At 44.4% G+C, this 16,152-nt stretch overlaps 1 protein-coding gene across 1 annotated transcript in view; it reads left to right on the top strand.

Moving 5' to 3' along the window:
* ARL13A (ADP ribosylation factor like GTPase 13A) overlaps positions 1–16,152 on the top strand; it is a 101,151-nt gene that overhangs the window by 29,741 nt on the left and 55,258 nt on the right. The window contains exons 3-4 of the mRNA XM_040406283.1: positions 11,657–11,906; positions 15,353–15,458. Coding sequence (XP_040262217.1) covers positions 11,657–11,906; positions 15,353–15,458 — 356 coding nt within the window. The remainder of the gene's footprint in view (positions 1–11,656; positions 11,907–15,352; positions 15,459–16,152) is intronic.

Raw genomic sequence — 16,152 nt, 5'->3', positions numbered from 1 at the left:
TAACTATATCATGCTGGGAACTAAAATACAGTTCACTGGCATCATCCATCAATCTAGACATTCTGGTCTGATGTAGTAAACTAGGGATATCATTCATGAATGCAGTGACATGATCAGCAAGCTAATTTTACATTTTAATACAATGTAAATGACAGAGTTCAATAAATATACAGTGCATCTTGTTTTTGGGTATGTGAGACTTGTACTTCTGGGTTATCCCCTAACATATACCTCCCACCATGTCTAGTGTCTATCTGCACCCGGTTTCCTGGGCTGGTATTCATTGGCATTTTTTAATTTTTTCACAGTATAGGAAAGTGTTGTCTGCCATTTGCATAGCTATACAGTAGCATATGTCAAAGGCAGAAGTATATATCTTGAGCCTAACTCACCTCTGATAACTGCAGGGTCTGTGATCATTAGGTAGTGACGTAAGAATAATACAATGTTTCTTATTTTGTAAGATATATTTCAGTTTTTTTTAACTACAGTAATAAACCATTTTATATTTGACTATATTCTGCAGTAACTACTGTCAACCACTATGACTCAACTTCAACCTATACTATACATAATGATATAGTAAAATATACTGAATATGGCAAAGGCTGGCATACACAGAAAAGGGGGTAGCAAAATCCAATTAAAGTGCAGTAAACTTGAATCCAACTAGTATATAAAATATTTTAATGGGATACAAGTAACCAATCTGGAATAAAGGTGGAAGGATTACCATACAAGCATTAACTCCCATAGAGATAACAGCATTAGCATATACAGTATGTATAACATTCGAAAACACACAATTAGAGTGGCACAAAATAAAGAAACAAGGCAGCAACGCAAAAACAGAAAAAAAAGAAAAAAAAAGAAGGATGCACGCCTTCAAAGAGGCATAATCCAAGTCCTCACCGAACCACAGATGAACACAGAGAAGGCAGCTCTCCAAAAAGAATCAAAGTTTTATTCACCCAATGTCAGAAACGTTTCAGCTGCTCAATGCAGCCATTTTCAAGCATACAAACATGGTTCATAATAAAGTATATATATCAAATACATAATATAATAGTATGGATCCGTATAATCACTGTGTCATAATTAGTGGAAAAATTAGTGGATTGAGATTACGTTTGAACAACCATAAATCTACTATACGTAAAAAAGAAATGGACCTCCCAGTCGCTAGACACTTTAAAGAAGCAGAGCACAGGGTCAATCAGTCTTGGACCATGTCCCCCCCCCCCCCTCCTTCCCTATTACGTCATGGTGGTGACAGAGAATTAAGGTTAAAGAGACGTGAAGCTGAGTGGATTAGTAGGTTGGTGGCCTTGCATCCTAGGGGTCTTAATATTGATTATTCATTGAAAACATTTTGTTAAATACCTATGGTCCCTCTCTTGTCATATTGATTTCAGCAGTATACATATGTGGTTTTTAGAATTATGATTGAATTTAAATCATTCATTTATTTTTATTTCTCTAGACACAATTTTTTGTCTGATTGAGGCACCTTCCCATTGATTGGATAGTGTGGACTTGCCCCCTCCAGTTGTGGAAGATCCTGAGGTTTATTATCAATCTATATTGTGGAGATTATTTCATTATATTTTATATATATTTTTGGTTATAGGTGTGTTTACTGAATATGTGGACTCCTGACTAATGACTGTGGCCGGACTTCTGCGGTGGCTCCACGGGGTTCTTTATTACAACCATGTGGGGGTGCAGTGGCCCTTATTGAAACTAGTAGGGGCACCTGCCCCTCTGGAGCATACATTTATTATCAGTATCGCACCTTTGCCATTAAGAATTTCTTATTTTTCAATATATGAGTTTGCCCCTTTTTTGCCATCTTCTAAAATGGCTGCATCAATGTCAATATGGGATGCGCATGCGCGTTTCAGGGATTGGCGGATGTAGACACTGGAGATCAGGGGAGGAACTCGCTGTGACTTCGCTCACAGCTGAGCAACCACGTGATGTGTCTTGCGTGATTTACGCCGGTGTGCACTGCCTCTGACTCTGGACATGCGTGATAATAATACAGGAATGCTGTTATGGATTCCACTCATGGATTTTTTACATCATGTGGACCAACACACGGAAGGGGGTGGTACATATATTTTTGTTTATACCCTGAATATTCATGAATGGTGAGCGCCTCATCAGCTGTTTTTAATTCTTATTAGGACAATCATGTTTATTTATGCACTATTAGCACTTTATGGTTTTTCCACTAATTGTGACACAGTGATTATACTGATCCACACTATTATATTATGTATTTGATTGATAATTGATTTTATGTATTTTATACTAATTACATTAATTGATGTTAATTGTATTTCACCTATAAGTATACTTGATTATCAACCATGTGTGTATGCTTGAAAATGGCTGCATTGAGCAGATAAAATGTTGCTGACATTAGGCGAATAAAACTTTGATTCTTTTGGGAGCGCTGCCTTCTCTGTGTTCATCTGTGCATAACATATGAATACAGGCAATTGGAGACCCTGCCACCCAATGCATGTTTTGCATATAGCTTCTTCTATAGTAATATCTTAGGGTCTGCTAATATAACAATGCTCTTCATTACACATGGCAGTGTTTTCTTGATGCACTCGATGTGGCAGGCAGACATAATGCTCCGCACTACATAAGTAATGCAGTGTAACATATGTGACCCAAGGGTTGCAGGTACAAGTCCCCTTGTGGGACTAAGGAAAGCAACTTAAAAAAAAAAAGTGGAATTTATAACACAAAAAGAAAATGTGTTATGGAACAAACAGCAACAACTGTACAATAAAGTTAACTTGTCAAGTGTCATGGTGAACTATGTAAAAGAAAAAAATAAATAAATAGAATTGCTGCTATTGTTCATCACTCCCACAAAAAAAAAGTTATCAAAGAGTCATATGTACTCCAACACAGTACCAATGAAAATGCAGGTTGTTCCACAAAAAACAAGCTCCCATAGAATTCCATTGATGGAAAAATTAAAAGGTTATGGCTAGAGTTGAGCGAACACCTGGATGTTCGGGTTCGAGAAGTTCGGCCGAACTTCCCGGAAATGTTCGGGTTCGGGATCCGAACCCGATCCGAACTTCGTCCCGAACCCGAACCCCATTGAAGTCAATGGGGACCTGAACTTTTGGGCACTAAAAAGGCTGTAAAACAGCCCAGGAAAGAGCTAGAGGGCTGCAAAAGGCAGCAACATGTAGGTAAATCCCCTGCAAACAAATGTGGATAGGGAAATGAATTAAAATAAAAATTAAAAAAATAAAAATGAACCAATATCAATTGGACAGAGGTCCCATAGCAGAGAATCTGGCTTCACGTCAGCAGAGAATCAGTCTCTTCATGCCATAGCAAAGAATCTGGCTTCATGTCAGCAGAGAATCAGTCTCTTCATGCCATAGCAGAGAATCTGGCTTCATGTCAGCACAGAATCAGTCTTCATGTCATAGCAGAGAATCAGGCTTCACGTCACCCACCACTGGAACAGGCCACTGTCACACATTTAGGCCCAGGCAGAGGAGAGAGGTCCCGTAACAGAGAATCTGGCCTGATGTCAGCACAGAATCTGTATTCATGTCATAGCAGAGAATCAGGCTTCACGTCACCCACCACTGGAACAGGCCACTGTCACACATTTAGGCCCCGGCACCCAGACAGAGGAGAGCGGTCCCGTAACAGAGAATCTGGCCTTATGTCAGCGCAGAATCTGTCTTCATGTCATAGCAGAGAATCAGGCTTCACGTCACCCACCACTGGAACAGGCCACTGTCACACATTTAGGCCCAGGCACCCAGGCAGAGGAGAGAGGTCCCGTAACAGAGAATCTGGCCTTATGTCAGCGCAGAATCTGTATTCATGTCCATAGCAGAGAATCAGGCTTCCCGTCACCCACCACTGGAACAGGCCACTGTCACACATTTAGGCCCCGGCACCCAGACAGAGGAGAGCGGTCCCGTAACAGAGAATCTGGCCTGATGTCAGCACAGAATCTGTCTTCATGTCATAGCAGAGAATCAGGCTTCACGTCACCCACCACTGGAACAGGCCACTGTCACACATTTAGGCCCAGGCACCCAGGCAGAGGAGAGAGGTCCCGTAACAGAGAATCTGGCCTTATTTCAGCGCAGAATCTGTCTTCATGTCATAGCAGAGAATCAGGCTTCACGTCACCCACCACTGGAACAGGCCACTGTCACACATTTAGGCCCAGGCACCCAGGCAGAGGAGAGAGGTCCCGTAACAGAGAATCTGGCCTTATGTCAGCGCAGAATCTGTATTCATGTCATAGCAGAGAATCAGGCTTCACGTCACCCACCACTGGAACAGGCCACTGTCACACATTTAGGCCCAGGCACCCAGGCAGAGGAGAGAGGTCCCGTAACAGAGAATCTGGCCTTATGTCAGCGCAGAATCTGTATTCATGTCATAGCAGAGAATCAGGCTTCACGTCACCCACCACTGGAACAGGCCACTGTCACACATTTAGGCCCCGGCACCCAGACAGAGGAGAGGTTCATTCAACTTTGGGTTGCCCCGCAATATAATGGTAAAATGAAATTAAAAATAGTATTGAATGAGGAAGTGCCCTGGAGTAGAATAATATATTGTTAAGGGGAGGTAGTTAATATCTAATCTGCACAAGGGATGGACAGGTCCTGTGGGATCCATGCCTGGTTCATTTTTATGAACGTCAGCTTGTCCACATTGGCTGTAGACAGGCGGCTGCGTTTGTCTGTAATGACGCCGCCTGCCGTGCTGAATACACGTTCAGACAAAACGCTGGCCGCCGGGCAGGCCAGCACCTCCAAGGCATAAAAGGCTAGCTCTGGCCACGTGGACAATTTGGAGACCCAGAAGTTGAATGGGGCCGAACCATCAGTCAGTACATGGAGGGGTGTGCACAGGTACTGTTCCACCATGTTAGTGAAATGTTGCCTCCTGCTAACACGTTCCGTATCAGGTGGTGGTGCAGTTAGCTGTGGCGTGGTGACAAAACTTTTCCACATCTCTGCCATGCTAACCCTGCCCTCAGAGGAGCTGGCCGTGACACAGCTGCGTTGGCGACCTCTTGCTCCTCCTCTGCCTTCGCCTTGGGCTTCCACTGGTTCCCCTGTGACATTTGGGAATGCTCTCAGTAGCGTGTCTACCAACGTGCGCTTGTACTCGCGCATCTTCCTATCACGCTCCAGTGTAGGAAGTAAGGTGGGCACATTGTCTTTGTACCGGGGATCCAGCAGGGTGGCAACCCAGTATTCCGCACACGTTAAAATGTGGGCAACTCTGCTGTCGTTGCGCAGGCACTGCAGCATGTAGTCGCTCATGTGTGCCAGGCTGCCCAGAGGTAAGGACAAGCTGTCCTCTGTGGGAGGCGTATCGTCATCGTCCTGTGTTTCCCCCCAGCCATGCACCAGTGATGGGCCCGAGCTGCTTTGGGTGCCACCCCGCTGTGAACATGCCTCATCCTCCTCCACCTCCTCCTCATCCTCGTCCTCCTCGTCCTCCAGTAGTGGGCCCTGTCTGGCCACATTTGTACCTGGCCTCTGGTGTTGCAAAAAACCTCCCTCTGAGTCACTTTTAAGAGACTGGCCTGAAAGTGCTAAAAATGACCCCTCTTCCTCCTCTTCCTCCTGGGCCACCTCCTCTTCCATCATCGCCCTAAGTGTTTTCTCAAGGAGACATAGAAGTGGTATTGTAACGCTGATAACGGCGTCATCGCCACTGGCCATGTTGGTGGAGTACTCGAAACAGCGCAACAGGGCACACAGGTCTCGCATGGAGGCCCAGTCATTGGTGGTGAAGTGGGTCTGATCCACAGTGCGACTGACCCGTGCGTGCTGCAGCTGAAACTCCACTATGGCCTGCTGCTGCTCGCACAGTCTGTCCAGCATATGCAAGGTGGAGTTCCACCTGGTGGGCACGTCGCATATGAGGCGGTGAGCGGGAAGGCCGAAGTTACGCTGTAGCGCAGACAGGCGAGCAGCGGCAGGGTGTGAACGCCGGAAGCGCGAACAGACGGCCCGCACTTTATGCAGCAGCTCTGACATGTCGGGGTAGTTGCGAATGAACTTCTGCACCACCAAATTCAGCACATGCGCCAGGCAAGGGATGTGCGTCAAACCGGCTAGTCCCAGAGCTGCAACGAGATTTCGCCCATTATCGCACACCACCAGGCCGGGCTTGAGGCTCACCGGCAGCAACCACTCGTCGGTCTGTTGTTCTATACCCCGCCACAACTCCTGTGCGGTGTGGGGCCTGTCCCCCAAACATATGAGTTTCAGAATGGCCTGCTGACGTTTACCCCGTGCTGTGCTGAAGTTGGTGGTGAAGGTGTGTGGCTGACTGGATGAGCAGGTGGAAGAAGAGAAGGAGGAAGCTGAGTAGGAGGAGGAGGAGGAGACAGGAGGCAAAGAATGTTGCCCTGCGATCCTTGGCGGCGGAAGGACGTGCGCCAAACAGCTCTCCGCCTGGGGCCCAGCCGCCACTACATTTACCCAGTGTGCAGTTAGGGAGATATAGCGTCCCTGGCCGTGCTTACTGGTCCACGTATCTGTGGTTAGGTGGACCTTGCCACAGATGGCGTTGCGCAGTGCACACTTGATTTTATCGGACACTTGTTTGTGCAGGGAAGGCACGGCTCTCTTGGAGAAGTAGTGGCGGCTGGGAACAACATACTGTGGGACAGAAAGTGACATGAGCTGTTTGAAGCTGTGTGTCTCCACCAGCCTAAATGACAGCATTTCATAGGCCAGTAGTTTAGAAATGCTGGCATTCAGGGCCAGGGATCGAGGGTGGCTAGGTGGGAATTTACGCTTTCTCTCAAATGTTTGTGAGATGGAGAGCTGAACGCTGCCGTGTGACATGGTTGAGATGCTTGGTGACGCAGGTGGTGGTGTTGGTGGTACATCCCATGTTTGCTGGGCGGCAGGTGCCAACGTTCCTCCAGAGGCAGACGAAGAGGCCGAGGCGGCGGCAGCAGCAGCAGAAGAGGCCGAGGCGGCAGCAGCAGAAGAGGTAGCAGGGGGAGCCTGAGTGACTTCCTTGTTTTTAAGGTGTTTACTCCACTGCAGTTCATGCTTTGCATGCAGGTGCCTGGTCATGCAGGTTGTGCTAAGGTTCAGAACGTTAATGCCTCGCTTCAGGCTCTGATGGCACAGCGTGCAAACCACTCTGGTCTTGTCGTCAGCACATTGTTTGAAGAAGTGCCATGCCAGGGAACTCCTTGAAGCTGCCTTTGGGGTGCTCGGTCCCAGATGGCGGCGGTCAGTAGCAGGCGGAGTCTCTTGGCGGCGGGTGTTCTGATTTTGCCCACTGCTCCCTCTTTTGCTACGCTGTTCGCTCAGTCTCACCACTGCCTCTTCCTCCGAACTGTGAAAGTCAGTGGCACGACCTTCATTCCATGTGGGGTCTAGGACCTCATCGTCCCCTGCATCGTCTTCCACCCAGTCTTGATCCCTGACCTCCTGTTCAGTCTGCACACTGCAGAAAGACGCAGCAGTTGGCACCTGTGTTTCGTCATCATCAGAGACGTGCTGAGGTGGTATTCCCATGTCCTCATCATCAGGAAAAATAAGTGGTTGTGCGTTAGTGCATTCTATCTCTTCCACCCCTGGGGAAGGGCTAGGTGGATGCCCTTGGGAAACCCTGGCAGCAGAGTCTTCAAACAGCATAAGAGACTGCTGCATAACTTGAGGCTCAGACAGTTTCCCTGATATGCATGGGGGTGATGTGACAGACCGATGGGCTTGGTTTGCATGCACCATCAGTGCGCTTTCTGCAGAAGACTGGGTGGGAGATAATGTGAACGTGCTGGATCCACTGTCGGCCACCCAATTGACTAATGCCTGTACCTGTTCAGGCCTTACCATCCTTAGAACGGTATTGGGCCCCACCAAATATCGCTGTAAATTCTGGCGGCTACTGGGACCTGAGGTAGTTGGTTCACTAGGACGTGTGGCTGTGGCAGAACGGCCACGTCCTCTCCCAGCAACAGAGGGTCCACTAACACCACCACGACCATGTCCACGTCCGCATCCGCGTCCCTTATTAGATGTTTTCCTCATTGTTCCCGTTCACCACAATTTTGAGAATGGCAAATTTGGGAATGCTTTTTCAACCCAGAACAAAAAGTCTGCTTTGACGGTCACTACAAATAACTTGACCAGCTAAAACTGTGCAGATTTGGTTGAATAGAGATGTGAGACCTGTTTTTTTTGCGCTGTGTGACAGTTATAGGTTTAATCACAGAATGACACTTCTATCAGCACGCTAGCGTGTGTCTTAGGTTTTTCTGAATGACACTATCAATAACTTCAATGTAAGATTTTCTTTTTGGGATAGATTTCAAGTAGGCCTGAAATACCACAAACTAGTTATTTTCAGAATGGCAAATTTGGGAATGCTTTTTCAACCCAGAACAAAAAGTCTGCTTTGACGGTCACTACAAATAACTTGACCAGCTAAAACTGTGCAGATTTGGTTGAATAGAGATGTGAGACCTGTTTTTTTTTGCGCTGTGTGACAGTTATAGGTTTAATCACAGAATGAAACTTCTATCAGCACGCTAGCGTGTGTCTTAGGTTTTTCTGAATGACACTATCAATAACTTCAATGTAAGATTTTCTTTTTGGGATAGATTTCAAGTAGGCCTGAAATACCACAAACTAGTTATTTTCAGAATGGCAAATTCCGGAATGCTTTTTCAACCCAGAACAAAAAGTCTGCTTTGACAGTCACTACAAATAACTTGACCAGCTAAAACTGTGCAGATTTGGTTGAATAGAGATGTGAGACCTGTTTTTTTTTGCGCTGTGTGACAGTTATAGGTTTAATCACAGAATGACACTTCTATCAGCACGCTAGCGTGTGTCTTAGGTTTTTCTGAATGACACTATCAATAACTTCAATGTAAGATTTTCTTTTTGGGATAGATTTCAAGTAGGCCTCAAATACCACAAACTAGTTATTTTCAGAATGGCAAATTTTGGAATGCTTTTTCAACCCAGAACAAAAAGTCTGCTTTGACGGTCACTACAAATAACTTGACCAGCTAAAACTGTGCAGATTTGGTTGAATAGAGATGTGAGACCTGTTTTTTTTTGCGCTGTGTGACAGTTATAGGTTTAATCACAGAATGACACTTCTATCAGCACGCTAGCGTGTGTCTTAGGTTTTTCTGAATGACACTATCAATAACTTCAATGTAAGATTTTCTTTTTGGAATAGATTTCAAGTAGGCCTCAAATACCACAAACTAGTTATTTTCAGAATGGCAAATTTGGGAATGCTTTTTCAACCCAGAACAAAAAGTCTGCTTTTACGGTCACTACAAATAACTTGACCAGCTAAAACTGTGCAGATTTGGTTGAATAGAAATGTCAGGTCTATTTTTTAGGCGCTGGGTGACAGGCTCAACTTGCCCCTGATGTAATATATGGCCAAAAAATAACCACACTGTTGATGGTTAAATGCACTTGGGTGACACAGGCTCAGCCTGCAGCTGATGTAGTATATGGCCAAAAAATAATCAGACTGTTGATGGTTAAATGCACTTGGGTAAAACAGGCTCAGCCTGCAGCTGATGTAGTATATGGCCAAAAAATAACCAGACTGTTGATGGTTAAATGCACTTCGGTGACACAGGCTCAGCCTGCAGCTGATGTAGGATATAGCACAAAATGACCACACTATCGATGGTTAAATACACTTGGTGATAGCTCGTGCTGGCGCACCATAAGTCACAAAATGGCCGCCGATCACCCCAGAAAAAAAGTGATCTAAAAACGCTCTGGGCAGCCTCAAAAAAGTGAGCAAGTCAATAATAGCACTTCAATGATCCACAGCTGCAGATCGATCACAGAATGAAGTCTTTTGGAGGAGTTAATCTGCCTAATCTCGCCCTAACGTCGCAGCTGCAACCTCTCCCTATGCTTGAATCAGCAGAGTGACGTGCAGCAGTACGTGACCCAAGCTTATATAGAGGCTGGGTCACATGCTGCACTGGCCAATCACAGCCATGCCAATAGTAGGCAAGGCTGTGATGGCCTCTTGGGGCAAGTAGTATGACGCTTGTTGATTGGCTGCTTTGCAGCCTTTCAAAAAGCGCCAAGAAAGCGCCGAACACCGAACCCGGACTTTTACGAAAATGTTCGGGTTCGGGTCCGTGTCACGGACACCCCAAAATTCGGTACGAACCCGAACTATACAGTTCGGGTTCGCTCATCCCTAGTTATGGCTCTTGAAATATGACTACACAAAAAAATTATTTTTTAAAACAAAAGCAGTAAAGCATAAAAAATATTAATTTGGTATCACTGTAATCATACTGACACAGAATACAGGTAACAGGTCAATTTGTGTTGCACAGTGAAGTCAATTAAAAATGTTATATTTATATTCTTGGAATGAGATGATGAGAGAACAAAAAAAAATACTCTACTTGTATTTATTAATGAATGTATTACACTGTATAATGTGATTTTGTTGTTCTACTAAGGCTAGTTTCACACTGGCGTTTATCTTTTCCAGCAGGCTGCTCCAGCAGGGGAACAGCCTGCCGGATCCGTACTACAGTGTGCACCCCGAGGGTCCGCCCAGCACCATTCACTATAATGGGGACCGGCCGTAGATCTCGCTGCAGCACGGCAAATATCCTGAGAGGCTGCTGGAAAAGATGAACACCAGTGTGAAACTGGCCTAAGATTGTCCAGTGTCAGGATCAGTTAGAGTATTAAGTGAATATCTGTATCTCTGTTATCTGTTCATATTGGCTTTATTTGAAAGAAAGGGTTTCTGCAGAAACCGAGCAAGAAGGGTCAGTCATTGATTGTTTAGCAGCAATGTGACTTAAGATAATATGACAAGACTGTAAGATATTTAAGGACTCATTCTCAACCTTTTTTTAAATTCTGTTTTTCAAATGTCCATTCATAACACCATGCCTCTGTTTTTTGGATATAAATATTGCTGTTTCTTCAGACTGTGATATTAAGCCTGAGGAAGAGGCCTTAAATTTTACACTGATAGATTTAGCAGTTGCTGGGAAGGAAGCATTTCTTCCTGGCAATTGCCAGCTCGTCAGTAAGGAGACTGCTGCATTTACATGCAGCAATCTCCTCCACAGTATGGGGAGCAGTGATTGCTTTTCCCCATACAGAATCATTATTTGCCGGCAGCAGAGGCTGTTTAGATGGCACGATCCTCTGCTGGCAAACAATGGTTTAGATGACTGCATGAAAGATACAATTACTAGACTAATGAGCATTTTGCTCGTTCATTGGGTAATCGGCAGCACCTTTACATCGGCAGATAATCGCTAACCAGCTAATGAGTTGTCTCGAAAGCTTGCCATTGTCATCTTTTTATTTAGCCATTAAAAAGTATCAACCACTGAGGAATTTCATTTTTTATCAACTATGTATAAATCTCATTAACAATAATAAAACTCTTCCAACTCTGTGATACAGTGAGATGTAGTCTTGTGCCATAGCTAAAATATGGCCCATCCAAACCATAAAGCAAAGCATTCATTTTGAATGTAGGAACCATTAAGAGGATGTTTTGAGACTTAAAAATTTTTTGACCTTGGTGACATACGTTATAATGTAGCATATATATGTTTCATTTATACTCTTATTAGGTCCTCCATCTGACATGTCTTTATCCAGTGATCCATTCAGAACTGAGCTTCGTTTTGACCAGTTTGATCTAACTTTTCTTGAGCTTCCCAGTGGACAAAAGATGAGGGCAAATTGGAGGCTTTACTATACTCATGCACACGCTCTTGTCTTTGTACTGGATGCTAGTGACCATGGACGCATACAGGAGGCTGCAGGTGTCCTTTCTAGTGTCCTAAAACACTCTAGAGTGGCTGGGAAACCACTTTTAATGTGAGTACTTGTTCCCTTCTCTAATCTTATTTTGTATAATAAGGTAACCAATGTTGTATTTTTTATTTTAGGTTAAGGGAATGGAGGAATCCCAAGTTCCAAATTCTATGCCAAAAATATGGTTTTATGTGGCTCTATCTAGTCTCTTTTATGCTCCTTTGTATGTATTTCGTATCCAAATGCTTGAAACATATTCAGCAATAAAGTTATTGTATCATTTAAGGTAAACAATAAGCAGCGTAAAAGAACAGCTATCACTAATAGCCTGGAGGAACAAAATGAAAAATATTTTGTGGATTTTAAAGGGTCCATTTGAAGTACAGGGTTGTTAACTGGTTCAGGGAATGTAACGTGCTGGTTGTTTGCAAAACTGCATAGCATGACTTGACCTAAAGCAGTTGCCTTTCCAAAGTCCTAATAATGTCCATTTGGACTTTTGGAGCCCCTCCACTATGTCTGAAGCCCCAGTTGTGTCAGTCCACCCGAGAGCGGAGGAGCAGGTGGCTTCAAACACAGTGGATGAGGAAAAGGTAAGTATTCTCTCCTACCCGCACAATGCTCACTTCCCTCTGCAGTGGCTCCACTGGCACCAATGACTGACATATAAGCCACAGCACATGCATTTCTAGTGGAATGCATCATTTTGATAAAACCCACTGACTCCAATGACTAGATATAACTGGACCATCAATAATTATTAATAAATCACAGCACAGGCGCTATTAGCCCTGTCAATCAAGGGGAGGCAGGAGAGTACTGAGAACCAGGGGGCTTAACAGTAGCTGTCTGCCTAATTTGCATAAAGATAAAAGTAATGATCTCTCAGAATCCATGCAAGTTATAAAGAAATTGTTTTAATCAACGTGATCAACCCTTCCAGGCAATATACCTATTTTGACAGAATTGATCATGCTGGCAGAGGCACATTTATTCACTGCTAAAAGGGTTAATATCTGCCATTAAGGTTTAATGTTCTTTCTATGCTTGAGTATGATCCCAAGAGCTGTATATAGGTGGTGCAACTTAGTTATTGTTCCCTACTCAGCAGAAGGAAGGCTGGACCTTCTGCCTCTGTTGGACAGCTAGTGTACTCTGAATGTCTGAACTAAGCAGCCAGAGCGTGAGAAGCCGAATGTGCCTGTGCAGTGTGAGTTCTAATGCAAAGAATTCCCAATCCCTATATGCTAAGGACAAGTGCCAGACCTCTGAGAGAAGGAAGCAAAGAGTCTATATAGTATAGACCCTTTAGGATCACAAGGGACTGTGTGTGACAGCAGATGTAATGCTTGCTTATGGCTATGGACTTTACTGCCTATGGAGAGGGTATATTGCTTTGGTGCCCACCACTCTTCTATAATGCATTGACCATCTGGACCTGGTCTTTGACTCCAACATTTGCTAGTCCTCACTCTACGTGACCTCCTGCCTTGAACCCTGCCAAACATCAGTCAAAAACACCCCAACTTCCACCAGGCAGGAACCCAAGAAAGGGAGTGCCCAACAGAAGAAAGTGTGTACCCTCCATTTACTGAATGGTCAAGGGAGAGACCATAATATATAATAATTATACAAGGGGGCCATAATATATTCTACAGGGGGCCATTATATATTATAGTTATACAGAGGGGCCATAATAAATGATAATTATACAAAGGTGCCATTATATATTATACAGAGGGGCCATTATATATAATAATTATACAAGGGGCCATTATATATTATACATAGGGGCCATTATATATTTTAATTATACAGAGAGGCTATTGAGAATGGGCCCTCTGTATAATTCTAATATACTGTATAATGGCCCCCCTGTATAATTATTATATATAATGGCCCCTCTGTATAATATATAACGGCCCCTTGTATAATTATTATATATTATGGCCCCTCAGTATAACTATAAATTATAGTTATACAGTGGGGCCATAATATTTACGGTAATAATTATACAGGGGGGCCATTATATATTAGATTTATACAGAGGGCCCATTATTAATAGCCTCTCTGTATAATTATAATATATAATGGCCCCTATGTATAATTAATGATGGCCCCCTTATATAATTATTATATATTATGGCCCCAATGTATACCTATAAGCTGCCACATCAGAACCATGAATGCCAGACTGCCACGCCACCTATTTGGCCTGGCAGAGATCTGGCACTTCACTCATTGATTTATTACCATTATTATTGCATGCTGCTCAGCCTGGCTCAGACAGTGGTGCACACTGTAAACCCACCAGCTGAGCCACCATCGTCCATCCCCCCACACACAGACTCAGGGACAGGGAGGGAGGTCATCATTGTGATATCTGACATGGCCACCCAACTTAATCACTACACTACTAGTGCCACTAACTCCCTTTCTACCTCTGCTCTGTAGTAGTCTCAGGACAGTCTGGACTGGACTCTGTCACTCTGGACTCTTCTAGGGCGGCTCACTGGCTCAGGGCTCACTCAGACTCAGGGCCTGGTCAGTCTCTGACTCAACAGTTCTCTGTCTGGACTGGAGTCTGAAGTGACACAGTGCACACTGACTAGTGGACTCAGTCTGTCTTCTGCCGCGGCGCCATCTCCTGCTCCAGGCAATCTTCTGCTGGCTCTGGCTCCCGCGCTCCGCACTGTGTTTCCCGCCTGGAAAGTGGGCGGAGCCGGAGGGAGCCAGGCCAGCGGCCAGCCTAATGATTGCCACTAGGAGCAGGAGGCGGCGCCACCCATGTACCGTATGTTAATTAGTCAGACTGTCTAGTTGTTAACAGTTAACTAACCAACACAGTAGTGCGCCCGCCGCGACGACCGCACAAATGAATCATCAGGGCCGGGCGGGCGCACGCACTAAACAGCTCTCTGCCTCAGACTCTGGCCGGCCGTTGCGCGTCCTGAAAAAAATGCACAATATAAAAACTTTTCAGCCGGCGCCGGAGCGCCCCCCTGCAGTTTGGCGCCCGGGGCAACGGCCCCCCTGGCCCCCCCACGCTACGCCCCTGGACCATAAAAATCACCTCCATGTCATGTCCCCACCATTCAAACACACAGCACCTTTGCTAAACTCTCAACAGGACAAGTGCAGATGGCAGTGTATCTGAACAGGGGAGTCTGAGTGATTTGCCTGGTCACACGACCCTCCATCAGCAGCCATTTTATGGACAAGGCCTCTGTGTGGACAACACAGGATATATAAATAAGTGCCATAAAGTCCTTTTACAAACCCATTGATCAACAGTGACCAGAAAGTTTGAGGGGTTAGGAGTCCTGACAATATTTAGCCAAGGATTGATATTCTGAACGTAAAAACAGGTCTTATTTAACAGGCTGAACTGGATGGACAAATCTTTTTTTTTGGCCTAACAAACTCTTACTATGTTACTAAGTTATTTTTCCTTTAATAAAAATACAACATATGAAATACGCATTCTAGATGTTTCTTTTGTTTTTCAGATTGGCAAATAAACAGGACCGAGCCTCTGCACTCTTACCTAGTGAGATAATTGAGCTGCTGTCATTAGAAAAACTAGTGAATGAAAATAAGACTCTTTGCAGAATTGTAAGTTATTCTACCTTTCATTTTATGGACATAATACATTGACTCATGTATTATAAGCAGAGTTCAATGATTAAGTACTAAACAAATCAAAATTGTTATGAATTTCCCAAAACTTCTACTTCCAAACGATGCTGAAGTTTTTGCAATTCAATTTGGATAAATTGCGCCAAATGGCACCGGCCATTTCACATATCAGATTCAGTATATCGGTGAGTGAAACAGGTCAGGGAAGATGAAGATGGAGGATCATGTGACCATTTGCAGAGCTTTAGCTAACAGGCTTGCACAGGAGGGTTGTTGTTATTATTATTATTTGTCTATTAGGCTCTATGGCATCTCCAATCAGAGACACCATTCGGAGCTCCGCCACTGATGTGTGAATTAGACACTCGAGACATCCATTCTAGGGTCTTACAGTGACAGTGTTAGGGATTTGGAAGATATATTTAGTTAGGTAGATTGATGGAAAGGTTTTAGCACTAGGGAAAGGATGGGGCAAGTTTACTGCGTGTGTTACAGGGCTTAAGCTGTTCACACAAATACAGACTCTGTTGTACTGCACATCCAATTTTAAAGAGACAGTACTGTTTTTATGTACAGGAGCTATCTAGCAGCTCAATTAATATAACAAAAACAATCTACCTGCTGATGATATTTTAAGCATCATACAGTAGTTGCACTGGACACTGTACAA

The sequence above is a fragment of the Bufo bufo genome, chromosome 8 (assembly GCF_905171765.1).
Source record: "Bufo bufo chromosome 8, aBufBuf1.1, whole genome shotgun sequence".
Taxonomy (NCBI): Eukaryota; Metazoa; Chordata; class Amphibia; order Anura; family Bufonidae; genus Bufo; species Bufo bufo.
The sequence above is the reverse complement of the archived record's forward strand: the minus strand, read 5'-3'. Positions and strand labels throughout refer to the sequence as shown.